The sequence below is a fragment of the Apus apus genome, chromosome 4, assembly GCF_020740795.1.
Source record: "Apus apus isolate bApuApu2 chromosome 4, bApuApu2.pri.cur, whole genome shotgun sequence".
Taxonomy (NCBI): Eukaryota; Metazoa; Chordata; class Aves; order Apodiformes; family Apodidae; genus Apus; species Apus apus.
The window spans coordinates 46566106-46583615 of record NC_067285.1 but is presented as its reverse complement, the minus strand read 5'-3'; the positions used below and the strand labels follow the sequence as shown (position 1 = coordinate 46583615).

At 38.3% G+C, this 17510-nt stretch overlaps 1 protein-coding gene across 5 annotated transcripts in view; it reads left to right on the top strand.

Moving 5' to 3' along the window:
- The window catches only part of SEC24D (SEC24 homolog D, COPII coat complex component), a 119815-nt gene that overhangs the window by 77080 nt on the left and 25225 nt on the right, over nt 1-17510 (top strand). For all 5 annotated transcript variants that reach the window (XM_051619427.1, XM_051619426.1, XM_051619424.1 and 2 more), the window contains 4 exons: nt 142-402; nt 1196-1317; nt 5348-5459; nt 6763-6890. In XM_051619427.1, coding sequence (XP_051475387.1) covers nt 142-402; nt 1196-1317; nt 5348-5459; nt 6763-6890 — 623 coding nt within the window. The remainder of the gene's footprint in view (nt 1-141; nt 403-1195; nt 1318-5347; nt 5460-6762; nt 6891-17510) is intronic.

Sequence of the window (17510 nt, the reverse complement as noted above, 5' to 3'; positions counted from 1 at the left end):
AGAATCCTCATAATGCAGCATTGTTAGTATGGGATACATTATTGCCTATATGTTCTAAATTTATTGTGCAAAGATAGACCACCTTCCACACAGGTCAGCAGAGCATCATTTTTTACTCAGCTGACATAGTTTCTTGCTCAGGTCCTGGAACTACTCCGAGCTCTCGCATGTCTACTGGGCATCCAACGTCTTTTCAGGGTCCGCAACCAGCGCAGCAGCAAATGACTTTACCACCTGGATCACAGGTTGCTCCACCAGCAAATAATGTTAATGGCCTTTGTGCTCAACCATCATTGCCCCCTGTGCCCAGACAAGATGGAATCACTGGACCTGTTCCCCCAAATCCTAGCTTGCAACAGCTTTCAGGACAACCTCCAGGGCCTGGATATCATCCTCAGCAAGGTAAGGAAAGATGTTTCTTCTGTAATTGAAAATACAGCATGCATGGAGAATTACTGGTGGCACTGAAACCATTCATGGATGATGTTCTGCTGACTTGGAAAAATGGAAATCTAATCCTTTTTTTGCAGAATGGAAACATTTAAATTGTCAGTCTGTACATTCAAGTCAAGCTGTGCTTTTGCTCAAAATGTTAGCATTCTGTTGAGGCTATAAGAAGAAAAAGGAGATTAATTTGGATCAGGAGCAGAATAATCTAGTTAGTAATGGGTAAAGGCACAACATAATACAGAGAGGAGTTTTTCTTATACTCTGTAAAGGTATAGGTTGCTCCTTGTCTTACAGTACTGTCTTTCATAAGCAACTTTCAAAAATGTTTTAGTATTGCAGTAAAGATTTGTAACTGAACACAATTATTTCACCTGACATAGGTGAGTATAACAGTTATTTTGACAGCTAAAAAGCCACCCAATTAGACAAGTTTGCATCGACTGATATTGGGGGAGGGATTCCCACTACTTTTATGGCCCGGTTTGAATAGCTGTGGTAATCTCTACTAACCATCTTACTAGATACATACCTGAAAACTTTGGAGGCAAAGTTGTCACTTAAGCTTAAGACTTACGCTTAGCTTTGAAACACAGACTGCATAAGCCACAGTAACCCTTTTTTTTTTTCTTGCTGAAAACAGAAGGGAAGAAAAAGTTGCAGTTAGCTGAGTAAGAATTACTTGTATCACAACAGTTGATGTTACAACTTAAATACTTTAAGTGAATTGTCATTTGTAACTCTGCAGCAAACTATGGTCCTCAGATGGCAGGATCTCAACTGTCTTATCCTGGTGCTTTTCCTGGGGGTCCGGCACAGCTCCCAGGTCCACAGCAGAAGAAGCTTGATCCTGACTCTATTCCAAGCCCAGTAAGTAATGTGGCACTAATTTTGTGTAAAAGAAAATTTCTGCTGCATTTAAGATAAAGGAATGACAGTGTTACTTTTGGATTGATTTTGGTTTTTGTAACATAAAATTGCACTTGCATGGCTTGGTTCACAATGTACGTTCCATTTTTTACGGTTTCTTAATTAGATGCAATTTTATATTCTGTGCTGTCAGTTTTGGATAAATTAATGCAAAATATTAGTTTTAGTACTGAAGAGGCTTTATAACTTTATCTAACATGGGACACGCCCATGACTCCAAATACTTTTATAGAAATTCTCAACAATTCTTAGTATGACGGTGAGCAGCACTGAAGGATTACTTGCATTCACTGCAGCTACTCACCTTTCCTTGTCACTCTGAAAAGTTTGAAGGCTTCAACTTGGTAACAGACACCTAGATTTGTGCATAATAGAAGTGTGTGAACTTTGGAACTGCAATCCTGAAAATGCTAAGTTGTCCCATGTACCCCCATGGTTTGATTTCAGGAGTTTCCTAAGCAACTACAATTACTTGCCTGAGCATCCCTCCAGTTGCTGCAGCCATGTAAAGATTTCAGTAACTTGGAATACAGTTCATGTGTAAGATTCATACAGGTTGAAGAGGCTCAGCTGTTAAAGCATGCCTGAACTTGCACTGGTGGGACAAGATCACTTCTTAGAGAAAGAGAAAACAAGGTTATGGTTGTGTCCACCTTTCTTAAATAGTCTAATTGTTACCCAAAGGAACAGCTACTCAGATGCAGGCTGCATTTAACTTCTCTCTTGAGAAGAGCTGATTGAAATAGAGGGAGAAAATTTGCTGCACTCATGGGGAAAACATCTTCTGATACGACACATGTATTAGTTCTGGTAATCATCTGGAGAGGGCAGAAGATCCCTGGAGAATTTGGGTTCTTGAATTAGGCTGTGTCCTGCAGTTTTGACTTAGAAAATGTATTAATCACCACACTATAAGCTAGTATGGGTGAAGGAATCTTCCACTTCTCTGCTCAGTCAGTATGGCTGTAAAGGGAAGAATTGTGCTTCCTTGAATTTGGATATTATTTTGGACCTCTAGAAAACATAATTTTTTTTATTTATGTAAAAATCCCTAGAATTTTTTAAGAACTCCTGTTGATCATCAGTAAGAGGTTAACGTAATGTCACCGTTTGACTCAGGTCCGACAACAATGCTCTCGATCCCCTCCCCCCCCCACCCAGTCAGGGAAGGAGAGAGAGAAAAGGAGAGACTTGGCTGGATTGAAAACTAAACTACACAGCTTTAATTAAAACACTAATGAATCACACAAGAAAATATATACAATTATATACAGATATATTCAGATATGGGCAAAAGCCTCTCACCTCCCCCCACCCCCAGCAACTCCCACAGCACTCCCCTGAACTGGGAAGAGTCCCGAGAAATCCCGGAGCCGCTGCTGGAGAAAGTGGAGAATTATGAGGGTCAGGAGAGCTCGAGCCTAAGGGTCGGCGGTGATGGATGAGCAGAGTCCTCCCCGGACGCCGGCCATGGACGGAAGAGAGCGGCGAGAAGAAGGAGGAAGCTGTCTTCTAAGATCTCTGTCCTTCCTCTGAGCTTACGTAGATATATGGAATGGAATATCTTTGGCCAATTTTGCTGTCTGTCTAACTCAGCCTCCCACGGGGGGGTCAGAGATCTCCCCATAGTGTCTGAGCCGGCGGAGTGAAGGTGTAACCTTGAAGCCTCAGTAGTTAGAAAAACATTCCACTGTCTTATCAGCCTAGCAGAACACACAGTTGCTAGTTACAAGAAAGCTTACTGAAGGAAAAAAAAATCAGTGAAAAGAAAAATTGGCTTAATCCTGGCTAAAACCAGGACACGTAATAACTACAATTGCTTCCTTTAAAGGCAGTTTTCAAGTTAAATGTAATTGAAAACCATTGTGTAAAAAAGCTAAAGTGAATGTCTGGAATTAACAAATGTCCTTAATAGGTCAGTCATTCCTAGTGTTTCAGCATAGGTGCTTTTTACATAACAAGGATAAAACGGTCTTGTCTAACTGAAAAAAAAAAACAGCAAGAAGGGAGAAGGAGGTCTGGCATGAAAGCATGGACTGTTTCAATTACACATGTAGAATAAACAGCTTTGACTATGACAGCAATGTTAAAATAGGTTAAAAGGATTGTTTAAGCAGCACAGAGAGGATCAAAATGACATGTTTAAAAGAAACATGTTCTGGGTCAATGTCTGTGAAGGGCAAAAAGCTAATTCAGAATGAGGAATAAGTATGACCAAGTATAAGTATGTTATATTTACCTTATATAATTACAGTAGTGTTGCCAGATAAGTTCACTTCTTATCTGTGGCCATTGTTGATTTATATTTTTCTTATGTATGTTAGAGGTTGATATGTGCTCTGACAACATCTCTGAAAACTAGCATTGGGTTTTGCCAACAATTAATTCCAAGAACAATGATGTATTTAGGTCAGTTAAGTGCAGAATGCCATGGTACATGGATCCTTCTCAGAGCTAAGTCTGAAAGTGGTTTGCTTTCTTCAGGCAGTGGGCCTTTTTAGAGGGAAATCTTTTTACTTCTAATACAAGAGTTAGCATTAAGTACACAAGCCAAGGAGGCAGGGAAAAGTTATCAAGCAGAAGATATAACAAGCTCTCTGGGAAGGTATGTTTAAGTTGCAATAAAAAAACCTTTATTAAAAAAAAAAGTTACAGGCCCTAGATTATTTCCAGTGTGTTAGGAAATATCACTTGGACAATGATAATTTTGTTTTTCCTCTCTGTCTGCTTTCCAACAGAGGCTTCTGAGCCTCCCTAGCTATTATTAAAAATTCACGGATACTGTAAAGATACAATTCCATGGGATACCAGAGTCAGTTTTAGAAATTCCCTGTAACATTCCTCTTGCCTCTCACTGCCTTTTGGCTGCACCCTAAACAAGATTGCTGAACAGATAGCTTCCTTGAGGGAAGAGGAGGAATAATGGTATCATCTCAGTGACCTGCTTTATGGTGTGGAACAAAATACAGCTTTATATAACTTCAGTTGTATCCCGAAAAATATCAAATTTAAACGGGTAAAACGTGCAGAAGTGGCAGGGGAGGAAGTGTATGGGAAAGGACTTCGTTCAATAAAGCCAGCTTTATGAGCATTTCATGACATTACATTGTAAATTGCTATAAACTAGGCTTCAACCAGAATAAATCTGTACATGATCAGAGCTGCCTCATTTTAATAAAAACTTCTATGTTTGCTGTCCTTTACTTTTTTTTTCTAGGAGGAAGCTCACAACATGGTAGTCTGACCTAGCGAATGAAAACCCTGAGCTCCAGTGTTGAAATACTACTAATGGCCAACAAGGCTTTTCTCAGGATTTTAAATTGCTGCTTTCTAAATGGCAGTGCTGAAATATAGCTCAGCTAGGCAGGTAGTCTACTATGTAGATTATTTTTTATTTCTTAACCACTCTGTGCATGAACCCTAGTAGGAGGAATGAGGGCTAACCCCTTCCACTGTTATAATCTGATCAGTTACCTATATGTTAATTTATGAAGAACAGTAGCTGGCACAACTATGGTCAAACAAAAGATAACCTGGTGTACGTGACATCTGAGTAAGGTGGTGCAAGCTTGCACTTGAGTTTGATCTGGGAGAACAGAAGGCCAGATTCACAAGGACTTAATCATCCCTCTCCTCAGTTTGCTGGCCAGCCTCTCTTGAAGAGGTCTGTCCTCGTAGCACTCAATGTACTTCAAACAACTCACTTGTTCACTGTACATAGGTCTTACCCACTCTCATGTGCAGTGTTACCTCTGAGTTCCAACAGGCAGCTGGAGTTGTAAATGAGTTATACCGGTCAGCTGTCACCGTAGCTTTCTAGTGATTGTCAAGAAGCCTGTATTGTGATGGGTTTATAGCATAAGACAATGTGAATAGTGTTACTTTGTGTAGAAGTCAGTATAACCTTTTGTGAATGTAACTGAATGCATGGCTTACCTTCTTCAGACTGTTCTTGCTTCTTGTTCATCAGATTCAAGTAATTGAAAGCGATAAGGCTTCTAGGGGAGGGCAGATCTATGCCACGAACACAAGAGGACAAGTTCCTCCTCTGGTCACCACAGACTGCGTAATCCAAGACCAAGGTAACTGTCCTTGTTACTGATTTGGGAGTCTTTCTAAGAGAAATAAAATATAATTGAAAAAAAAAAAAAGACTAAATTCTCAAGTTTCTTATCTGAAAATGTTGCTCCTTACTCTAAATTGGACATGAAATGGGAAACTCCGTTTAAAGAAAAAAAAGAGGGGAAAGGGAGGGGAAGTGGGAGTTGAATTCTTATACCTTGAGTTAACACCACCTCTACTCTTCCTGACCTTTAAAATAGGAATAGCTGACACTTTTCTTTTTAACTTAATTTTTTTCAAGGTTTTAAATTTCAGGTTACAACCTTTTTGGATTCTTCTGAAATTTTTAAAGATGAACACTAGTAGAAGTACTGTTACGTTTTAAGATACAAATTCTGGAAAATTCTATTCAAGCAATAGGGGCAATGTACAGGCTGTCTAGTTGACTTACTTTTTCCATTGGCCAGTGTATCTGCCTCTACCTAGAGCCTCAATGTGGTATTCCATGTGCTGCTCTTGACAGCAGACTTGATATTTTAATATAGATTAAACTGATGGTATAGTTTAGTCCAGCATTAATTTATCAGTGCTTGGATAAACTGTGTAAAACACGCAGACACATCAAGATTTTTTTGGTTTATCTGAGAATGGGGTAATGCAGTTCTGACGAACAAAGAAATTCCTTTCAAGAATCTGAGCAGAGCTGCAGTTTGATGGTTAATAAAGGAGCATAAAGAAGATGATCTCTGAGCTCCCATAGCCTTTCAGTGCTCTTGTCTGCAGTGCACAGCACAGTTTCTCATTGAGAGAACTCAGCAAAATATGCTACAAAAAGTGGTGTGGTGATTTTAGCATACTATATTTTGCAGGATTAATGGGTGTGATTATGTTAACAAAAGTATACTGTTTTCTGAATCCGGGCTGGCTCGTTACAGCAGTCTTCACAGTAGGTATCAGTCTGCAACATATATATATGGTGTTTCATCCCTATTATTTTAAGATTTTAGATACAATATGTTTAAAACTAATCTCTGTTGAGCTTCTTATTGCAAGTAGCTATGGAGTTTTTACTGGTATGTTAAAGTCTCTGCTTTTAAACTCATAGAGCAAGAAAATACTCATGCACAGGGAGGGGCAATGGGCTGACATATAAAGTGGAGAGATGGGCAGAAGTTTACATGGGAGGAAAAAAAAATCATGTATGTAACCTAGCATATGCACTTGATGCTTCATGTTGTTATTTTGACTTTTCTGGTTTCTGTTTGGGACAGGTGGGTTCTTTGTAACAGCTTTTCATTCTGCCTCCTATCTTGGTTGTTCTAGGTCACGCCAGCCCTCGTTATATCCGATGTACTACCTACTGCTTCCCATCATCTTCAGAGATGGCCAAACAGGCTCGTATTCCGCTGGCAGCTGTCATCCAGCCTTTTGCTGTTGTTCCACCAAATGAGGTAAGGACTAACTGCATGTTAATCGCACAAGGTTTTGTCCCCTAAATATTTCAAACTTGTTCTTCTCTGATTGGATTGGGGTTGAGGGGGTGTTAGCTCTGACTGTGAGGACTGAGAGATGTAGAAGACTATGAAATGTGCTTGTGCCATGATGCAACTTAAAGGGATAAAAATGCATTTTGAAAAGGTCTATGAATGATGGCTCTGTGATCTGTACCACTAGGTGCCTGGTATTTTCCCAACTGCTTCTAGTTAATGCTAGTTTTGTCACTTGTTTGCTCTGCTGGAACTCAGCACGTATAGGCAAAGACATTAAAAGTGGGTGACCACAAACTGTATCACAGTATCATTCTGGTTGGAAAAGACCTTCAAGATCATCAAGTCCAACCACTACCCTAACTGTCACATCCACCACTAAACCCTGTCCTCTGGCGCCACATCTGTCTTTCTAGATGTCTCCAGGGATCATGGCTAAACCACCTCCTTGGACAGCCTGGAATTAACTGTGTACAGGTAGTTTTAAAACACATGCAGTTACATTCAAAACCTGGCATTTTTTCATTTAGTTCTTTACAAAATAATTTAATCTCACAACAGACTGAGAAGATAATGGTATTTTCTACTTGGAAGAGCCGAGTCATAGAAAGAAGACCTTTCTTTTTTCGTACTTGTATGGAAGAACTAGCCTAATCAATTCCTTTTCTCACATTCCTATTTCTAATAGCCCTTCATATTCCAGACATAGCCCTAGTTCAACTGCACAGTATTTCTGCAGGCTGACAGTATCCTGTCAGCCTAAGACAGTTACCCAGGTTTCCTGGCACCCCCAAAGGATTGTATCAGCAACAGGGATAAAGCTAGTTTTCAAGTGCAGCAGCTGAGAAAAAAACAGGGATTTCATGAAAGTTGTAATATGTGATTTTGTCTTAAAAAAACTCAAAAAATGCATACACAAAAAAGCCTAATTAAAATTGCCAAGACTTTCAGTGCTTGGTTTTGCAGTCTTTGATTTTTTTTCTCTAACTTACTGTAAAACCTTAGGGGGGCTTTGAAAAATATGTTGGAAAAAAACAGATGTTCTTTATCAGGATGGATAACTTCCAATCCAACAGAACTCTGTAGTTTGGATAAAGAGTGTTATTTTAGCAGGATAGTTTTGAGTTATCTTCTCTGTGTTCCACAGGGAAATAGGATGTTTTACTTATGGTTCTGCAGATACTAAGTCTCACTATTTGTCTGCTAGACAGCAATTTTGGGTTTCATTCCAGTTCTTGAGGAGAATGTGTAGATTTGGCTTATTGCCTTCCTTCATTTTCTCCTAGGTGAAACTCCTGCTCTTGCTTCTCCACCCCTTCACTTTACCAGCCAGCCTTTCCTCTTTACTACCCTTTATCTCAGTTTTTGTGCTCAGGTGACACTGGTTCTGCTTGCATGTTGGCTGTTCATTTGTATGTCGTTCAGTTTGCCTCTAGTCATTTGTGTTCCCCATGCATGGCTTCCCTGTCTCCTGCATAGTGTTTGGATAGGGTGATCAATGAGTTGCTAAAATCTAAATATTTTCTGCATACGCTTGTTCTTGGCCAAGGTCAGGAGGGTTTATCCCAGAGCTGGCAAAAAGATGTGCTTAGTGACAGACCTGTTCTGAAGTGTGAGTGCTCTCAAGCTGTTGGAAGTGTCAGTGAAATTCATTAATCTGTGAAGTGTAGTGTATTTTTCTCTAGCTCCATTCTTGGAAGAGGCAAAAAAAATCTCAGAAAATGTCTCTTGAAACTGGCAAAACTCCAGCATGGAAAATTTTAGTCTGAAGAATGATAGCTAGGTAAAGTTGTAAGAACTAAAGAAATGGTATTTCAGGAGGAAGCGATGGGTAGTCTTAGCTGAGGCAGCTTTTCCAAGGCTTGCCAGTGCCCTTTGTCTTCAGTGCTGCTGCCAAAATAGTATCTTGCTCTTAATATCTTCTAATAAAAATGGTCTGCTATATGGAATTTATAACCACTTTAATTCTGAAAAGCCACTTAATTTGAAAGAACTGGGCTCTTTTTATAGAGGTAGAATACATTCAATGGCTTATTTGCGTTTCTGAATTTCCTAGTATGGTGCATTCTGCCTGGAACTAGTTACTGCGAGGCACAGAATGTTCTTCATTTCAGAATATCTAGCCTTTTGTAAGGACAGTGCCTTTTAACAGTGCCTACAGGTGATGCTCATCATGTTAGAAGGTTCAGTACAAAGTGGGAATTTGTCTTATCTCTTGATAAACAGAATGTTGTACATAGTAGCAGTTTCAAATGTTTGTATTTTTTTTTCTTTTAGCCTTCTAATTCATCTTTGTTGCAGCTTCTGCTGCAGATATGTCTCAGTTTCTGCAGTTTCTAATATACTCAGTATTAGCAACCAATTTCAGTTCTTTTTAAAGGAGGAGCAAAAAAAAAGCAATGGCTACAAAGTTTTAGTAGACTATGGGTGTGAAATGGCCACAAATGGTTTGTGCAGCTGGTAATATGGTTAGGAACAGCTGAGAAACTGACCTATCTCACTTGAACAGTAAGGACCTCAGCAGATCTATACAGTATACATAATCCATTATGATGCATATTACCTAGACCATGCCTTTCTATGTTAGTAAAGCCCTATTAAAAAAAACAGTGTGCTATCAGGGTAATTCAGGTGACTAACCAACTTACGAGTGTTCCATAAATACAATTCTTAATTGGTATTTTATTTGATCTTACTTTCATAGTTGAGCATGAATTTAAAATAGCATATAAAATATATTTGCGTTTTCAGTGGTCTGTTGCCACAGAATTCATGTCTGTCTGGTTTTGTGTGGTTTTTTTCTCTATGTCATTACAGTACTAAGACAGAAACAGGAAAACCCTTACCTTGCTTTCATTTCCAAATAATGTAAGGATTCAGTGCAGTCTTCAGATAGCTTGTTCTTCCTTTCTGAAAACCAGTCCTGAGTGTGGACTTGTGATTTACTGAGAAGATTGTTTTTACATTGATGAAGCGTTATGTTCTGTTGAGGTGACCTTAATGATATCGAGTACTGCAGATTGTATTTTCCCCTATCCATGCTCTGTTTGGCATTGTGTAATCTGAACTGCAGCAAAAATGTAGTAAGAAAGTAATGAAACAGCTAAGTCTGCAGACACTGATAGATACGTGTTCAAGAGGCAGAGCACGATTGTACAGACCTGATTTTCTTTCTTAATTGAACACATTCACTGTTTTGATAGATGACTTGTAAATGGTGTTACTTGTTGGTACCAGTTGGAGGATTGTGAACTCTGATTGGTATCTTTTGCGAGTTTATGCAGAGCTAAGTGTTGATTTATTCTTGGCTGTGCAGGCAGTGGGAAGTGGGGTCTGAATGATTCTTCATCTAAAGCAACTGGACAGGAGGGAGCAGGAAAAGTTAATTGGGGTACTGGAGTTGGTAGAGACGTGTACTGGACATGATAGGCATCACTTTGCTGTCAGATCTGTTCTGTTCCCATTTCACCCTGACAAGGAGAACCTATGCGAAATTGTTTGGAGTTTACTGTAGCTTCTGCATGTTAGCAGCATTTTGTTCTGCCAATTAGATATTTTTCATTTGTTTCTCCTGTCAGATTTTATTCTGAAGAATCAATAGTGCACTTGAGAAGAGCAGAGCATGTGAAATGGATTTATTCAGAAAAGCCCTCAAGTTGAAGGTTAGAGAGCCAAAATCCAGGGAGGGCACACATTCTCTCAAAGAGGACTACAAAAAAAACGTACAGCCAATACAGAAAATTATGAACTAGTGAATGTTACATGTATGCTATATATAATTTGAAACAAAGGCTGCTAAAACAATTGTGCCTTACTTGCCCAGTGTCTTAACAACTCTAGACATTTCTGAATCTTATCTTTACAGAGTCCTTATTTATTGCTCAAAAATAACAGTTCATTTTCACTCTCCTGATTTGGATGATCTATGGCAAGTGTTTGTTATAGATTAAGAATACAGTATCATTGTTTGACAGAATTTATTTTTAGTTCACCAGTGCTTTAGCAACAGTCTATAAAAATAAACTAGCTCTCACAGTTATCACCATAGACCAAGCCCTACATGCATTTGTTTTGGAGATGTATGAATGTTTCCAGAGTCTGAATAAACCATGTGATCTCAACATTTAATACTACTTGCTAATAAAAGGTAGTTAAGAGTATTTCATTTTGTAAGAGCAAATATAAACAATCCCAAATAATTATCTGTAGTTTTAATTTCATTATCTAAAGTACCTTCTTCTGTGCTCCTTAGTGGTTTTGTGCTGTCTTTCTCTACCATGTTCTTTGCTATTTATTTGAATTTTTTAAAAGAAATATTCATTGTTTTGTTAAAAGCAGTCAAAAGACTGTAAAATAGAGCCTTGAGGTGCTCATGGATAACATATCTACTGGAAAAATCCATAATTTTTATTTTACTCCCTGATTTCTGTCTTCTATTGAGTTACTTATTCACAGGAGGCCCTTCCCCCATATTGCATGAGAGCTTAGCTAATTTAAGAGCTTTTTATGAGGGATTATATCAAAAGACTTTTTTCAAAGGACTACATTATATTAATGAGGTCATGTTTATTTGCATGGTGACTGACTTTTGACAAAATTCAGTATATTTCTCTCCTCAAGACATCCGTCCTCAAGACCCGCATCAACTTTTCCTTTGTATATCCTATATATCTGTGTGTCTTTTTATGTTCTTCATTGTAGTATCTACCAATGTGCTTTCTGTGGAAGTAGCACTTGCTGGCCCATAGCTCTGGGGTCACCCAGAAGTTCCTTGTAAAGTTTATTGTTTTTTTTTATTGCTGCCTTCTTTCCTTTTGGGCACTGAAGCTTATATCAGCAATTGCTTTTATGTACAGTTCAGTAATTTCACACTGTGTTTTTACATGGGAATCACATCATTAGGCAGTAAAATCATCCACAGTACCAGTAAGCTTTTTTAAACAATCAAGAGATTGTAGTTTTAAGAAAACTTTCTGAAGAAAAGGTTTTGAAAGAGATTGGTGGCAGTTTTGCTCTGCTGGTTTTTGGTTTTTTTTAAATGTCTCACCCTTCTCAATGTTGGCTTGTAACTTTGTAATAATCCCCATATGTTTGTGAGATTCGTTTTCATATTGATAGCTACTGAAAATGAATTTTGAATGTTTAGTGACGTTTTTCCTTTGTGTAGGCTTCATATGACCCTTTATAGCCTGATTACTCAAAATTGCTTCATGTCTGTTGGCAATGCTGTACTTCCCTCCAGACAAGGTAACAAAAGCTTCCTCCCTTCAAGTGAGCACTCCACAACAAAACAGGACAGTTAGTCTGTCTGACAATGTTGAAATGCTTTTTCATAATCCAGGAAATGGGGGCTGACCATGAAGCTATTTGCCAGTTTGTACAGAAGAGTTCGTTGCTTCCATGTAAACTTCCACAAATGGATGTCAGTGGACCAGAAAGAGTGCACATGCACGAGTACTACAATGTAGATTAAAACTAGGCCATAGTTTCAGGATAGGGTCATGATAGCAGACATTCATCCTTGTTCTCAGGGCTGCCTTGGAATTTGACAACCAATCCGTTGTCAAGCTACTTGGAATGATCAATTCATATAGAGACTGTCCAGGTAGCATAAAGTTATATCCTGAACTCATTGCTGTATACCACGCTGTTAGGCATGAGACTAAGCACTAGTATTTCTTCCATTTTCCAGATACTAAAATAAAACAAGTTCCAAAGGATACATCCTTGTTGATGCCTTCATTTGGGAAAATTTGGCCTCATAGTTCTGAGTCTGCCGGGGTTATGCAGGATAGGTATCTGACAGTATTTGTTGCTCTGCCAATGCTAATTAGTTTTCACAACTAGTTAGCACTAGGTTAATGTCTGGGGGATTTGCATAGCTCCTCCAGGGTGCCTGACTCTCCCATTCATGGTATGGAGAGCACAGAACTCTCACGCATCTCTGGGTGCCTCACCCAAAAATTTTTTTATCACTCTGGAGGCCAGTGCCTGTAAGCTAGGTTTCGCAATGCCTAATTTAGAGTTGCATATATCCTGTATTAAATGAGGCTTTCTTTATGGAGTATGCCCTTTGGTACTCTGCATTTGGTAGTAAAGCATTTGGAACTGGATTGCTTCCCAAGACTTCATCATCTAGTAGAGAGTTTTTTGTTCGCCTATTAGGCTATAACTATGCTCTGTAACTACAGTGAACTTTCAGAGCCAAATTTAGCAAAGGCTTTGGCAGCAAAGCTTTTCCTAATTCAAGTAAATTCCCTGATTCAATTAATTTTTTTGCCTTTCTGTTTTGAGGGTGCATTTTAAAATACTCTTAAAGTGTAATTTATAAAATATTTCTATAGTATGTTGTTCCATGCACCATTCTTATTATGGTAATGAGGTAATTCTGAAAGAGGAGGACAATAACTTTAAATTTGACATTTATATAAACTTTATTCATCTTGTAATTAGAGTTCCTGATTAATTTGTTTCAAATTTGAAATTTAGACTGGGAAAATGCCTTTCTAAAGATGTTGTAATTAGTTTCTGATAATTTGGAGACTACCTGTTCTTTGTAGTGGTAATGGCAGAAGAAAAACTTGACTAAGCAACACTAACCATAGAAAGGAAATAAAAAGTAACAGTCATATCCACTTAATTAGCTCGCCAACAATATTGATATCTTGTTTTGCCAACAAAAATGACACCTAAGTAAGAAATTACTTTGGCTATCACTAGATATGTCTAACTCAAAATAGCAGATTGATTTGCATCTGTCATCCTACATGTGGTAGAACGTGTCATTCTCCATGCTGGTCTCCTGAAATGGTGTTTGTTCCATCTTATACACTGGCCAAAGTTGATCATAGTAACAACAGTTAATTAAACATTATAAAACGGTGTAGGCTCTACGTTTAAGCAATCAGACATGTTACTCAGTTACCTTGGAAACTTTGCAGCATCAGAACATGCTGGTATTTAGTAAGTTCAGGAAGAACGTTTTGTGTTTTGCCTTTAAACTGAACTTGTACATTTTGAGTTAATATGTGGTTTACATATCTGTACGTGTTAGTGCAATTTTATATTTTGGATGCAACTGTGTAAAGTGTGCATGCAATTACATAGAAAAAAAATGTAAATGTTGAATAGGAAGCTGATGTTGGGTGGTTTTGTTTGGTTTGGTTTGGTATCAAACAAATGTTGCACCAGGTTATGTCCAGTGCCTAGTCAGAGCAGCCTCTAATGCTGTCATATAAAAATTTGGAAAGATGAAGCTTTCTTTTACAGAATGTCCCTCCATTCATTCTGAGGGCAGGAAAGCTCCTTTTTTAGTAGGACAGGTGACAGATGGAGGAGAGTGTTTTTTCATACGGTTTTTAAGAGAAATAGGTAACCCATGCTTGGTAAATAGAGGTATAGATGACTCCCTCAGCCCTAGACTAGAGTAGCAATAGAACAGCAGTATGCTTTGCTCATAACTTGGTTCTGCACACCCCCTTACTTGTCAAGTTCAGCTATAGCTCAGTGTCAATAAAAGAGAGGAGAGCAGTTGCATATGAACCTTTACTAATGTTTGCAGGTTCTGGAGTCTGCTTGAAGCATCCCAGCTATCGTAGTAGTGAAACTGGGGTCATCTCTAAGCACAGGGAAGAGAAGGAGGTTATCAGGAGTAGTCAGCATGGTTTTACTTCTAAATGCAACATGACACTAAGTACTCCCAGTTCCTTCTAATTTCAATTGAAATAAATTAATTAACCATAGAGGCATGTTTGCCATTAGCATTGTTCAAGGCAGCCTGCAGGTAAGCAGAACTATTGTATCCACCTTCAGTTGCAGCACTCTTAAACTTGTCTATGCTGCTTTTTTTTTTTTTTCCTATTGAAAGTTTCTTTCTTTGGTATGTTTGACTGTGCAAAACTAGGAGCAAGAGAGTTCCTCTTGTAGAAAATCCTCAGGAATGGAAACATGAGTAGTAGTCGGTTAAAAAAGTCACAGTAACACCTTCTAACAAAAGAGAAACAACTCTGGGTTTTTGAGAAGTGAAGAAGCCCTTCATTCGTTGTACTTTCTTGCATTATCTTAAGTTAGTAATTGCTTTTTTCTCATATTCTGTAAAATATATATATATATATATATGTTTGTGCATGTACACACATCTGTCTATCCACCTAAAATATGTGTGGCTATGTATAAAAAGAAACCCCCCACACATACTTGGTCTCTGAAGTTGATGGTAGCCCCAGCAGTCCAGAATGGTCCTGAAATCAGAAGTTAAGTTTTGCCTTTGTTCTTGTGACAAAGGCATTAATAACACTGATAATGTTCTTCTGATGCAGAATTTCTTCTAGGAAGTGTTGCTTCAGAGCTACATTCAGATTTATTTTCAAACTTCAATATTTTTCCCAAAACCTAGAGCTGTGTGTTCCATGAGAACCATTTGGAGTGTTGCTCAATATATCTATCTTAAGGGTATTCTAGAGCATGTTAGAAATGGTCACAACTGTGTTTCCATCAAATCATCTTGGACCTTTTAAGACAGAATTGATATGCCAGTTTGCCCATTATCTTGTATTGGAGGCTGTGTCTGTATTTTAAACTGTGGTGTTAAATTTCTCATTTATTTAGCAATCTTGTGAAATTTATGTGAGGGTAAACTAACATAGATAAGACCATACAGCACATGTAAAACTGGGCCTGTTAAGAAGTCAGTACTAATAAGATTTGGAGCCCAAATTCTGTCTGCTATTTTGAAGATCCTTTAGGTCATCTGCAGCCATCTGCAAAAAAAAATTATGACTGAATGATGTGTCTGTTTATTCTGTAAAATGTATTGCTAAATATATTTTTTGTTCTGCGCTGAATTAATTTAAAGCCAGAGAATAAATCACTGAAAAACAAATGTCTAATTTTATTGTGAAGGGGTGCTAACAGGAAGGGGGCCTGACGTAACAGCACTGGCCTAGGGTAGTTTTCTGTCTCTTGCACCTTCCCTCGTTCTCCTGTGTGTGTACCTCTGCACCACCACGTCACACTCTTGCTAGGATGAGCATAGACTGGACTGAAGCAGGTCTTGCTTGAGATCCAGTTGTTTAAAGTGCTAAGATTTTGAAAGTCTGTTGTTCAGCAGAGTTTCTTGATTATCCAATTTCATGCTCCTGCTTAAATCATCAGTTAATCCTGGCTTCTAACCTTCACTTGAGATACAGCATGTCCCTACATCCAAGTAACAGCACTTCAAAGCTGAGAAGTGCTGGAGAGCACTGACTTGTTAACGCTTAGTATCCCTGAGCTGGGATCATGAGCCAGAGAACTTGTGGTAGTTCTCATAAGCATGGATAGTAAACTTTTCCCCTTTTTTGTCTTTTTTTTTTTTTTTTCCCCCTTCTGTAACCTGTATGATACGGAAGTTCTAAAGAAGCCAACCTTTTAAAGATCCTTCTTGTTGTGGTGAACAGAATAGCCTGTATTTACATTCTTCATGCTGCCAGCTCTATTCAGTTAGTTGCAATACTCCCCTTAAAAAGGGAACACTGAATAAGGATAGACTGAGGTATGATCTAGTTCAATCAGTAACTAGTTTTCTGTTTATTTTAGTAAACACTGGGCCATGTCCCATGTGCAGTGTCATCATGAAATTCAGCTACCATGCCACGGTATTTTTTACACTGCATGTGTGCATGTCAGTGTTCAGCCTGGGTTAGGAGGGTTTTTAAGCAAGCATGATTGAACATTCTTCTTGGGTTTTTATGTGGTCTGTAAAAATTGGGATAAAGCCAAGAGATGCCATCATATGATTGATGCTTTAGCTGTGCTGCAGTTATGCAGACAATCAAGGAAATAAATGAAAAAAGCATTCTGCTACAGACAGTACTTGAACCTGCTGTGAACCCTGCATGGGAGATAGTCCTGATTGTCTTGAGTGATCAGCTGAGGACGCTGATAGTATTCAACATCTAAAAACCAAAACTAGGCAAAATTATCTCTATCTTTAGAGGGAATAACTTTTAATAAAAGACAGTAGGAACCTCACAATGGAAAATGCTTTCATGATGTTTTAATGCAAGTCACTTAACTCAAAGCCAAGGGATTATTTGTAGACGGGTTAATCTTTTACAAAAGCAATCTATGATGGTATAATAAAACCAAAACAAAATAAAAATCCCTTCAACAGTCTTAGGAAACAGAGACAGTTTGGTTCATGACCTATTTTTTTTTCCAAAAACATCAGTGTTACATTTCAAAATTCTCCTTGATTAATTAAATGTAAGATATACTTGGGACAATGGTACCACACTTGGCCAACAGCCTTTTCCTCAGTTCATTAAAACATTACATTGTATAGTATATCTTCAAATTCTTGCATGAATATTTTAATAATTACATTTGCATCAAAGTTAGTGGAAATAACTCTAGAAACACTGCCTTCTGAATTTCTTGCCCTGGCAAACTGCACAGCTTGTCTGTTTAATGAAGTATCTGGGTTGAATAGTTGGCAGTTTTGTGACATTTTTTCTGTTAATCAGCCATGCAAATACAGTGTTTAGTGTTCACTGTACATCAGAAGTATATTTCATCTGCAGTTGTACTGCCAATCATGGAGTA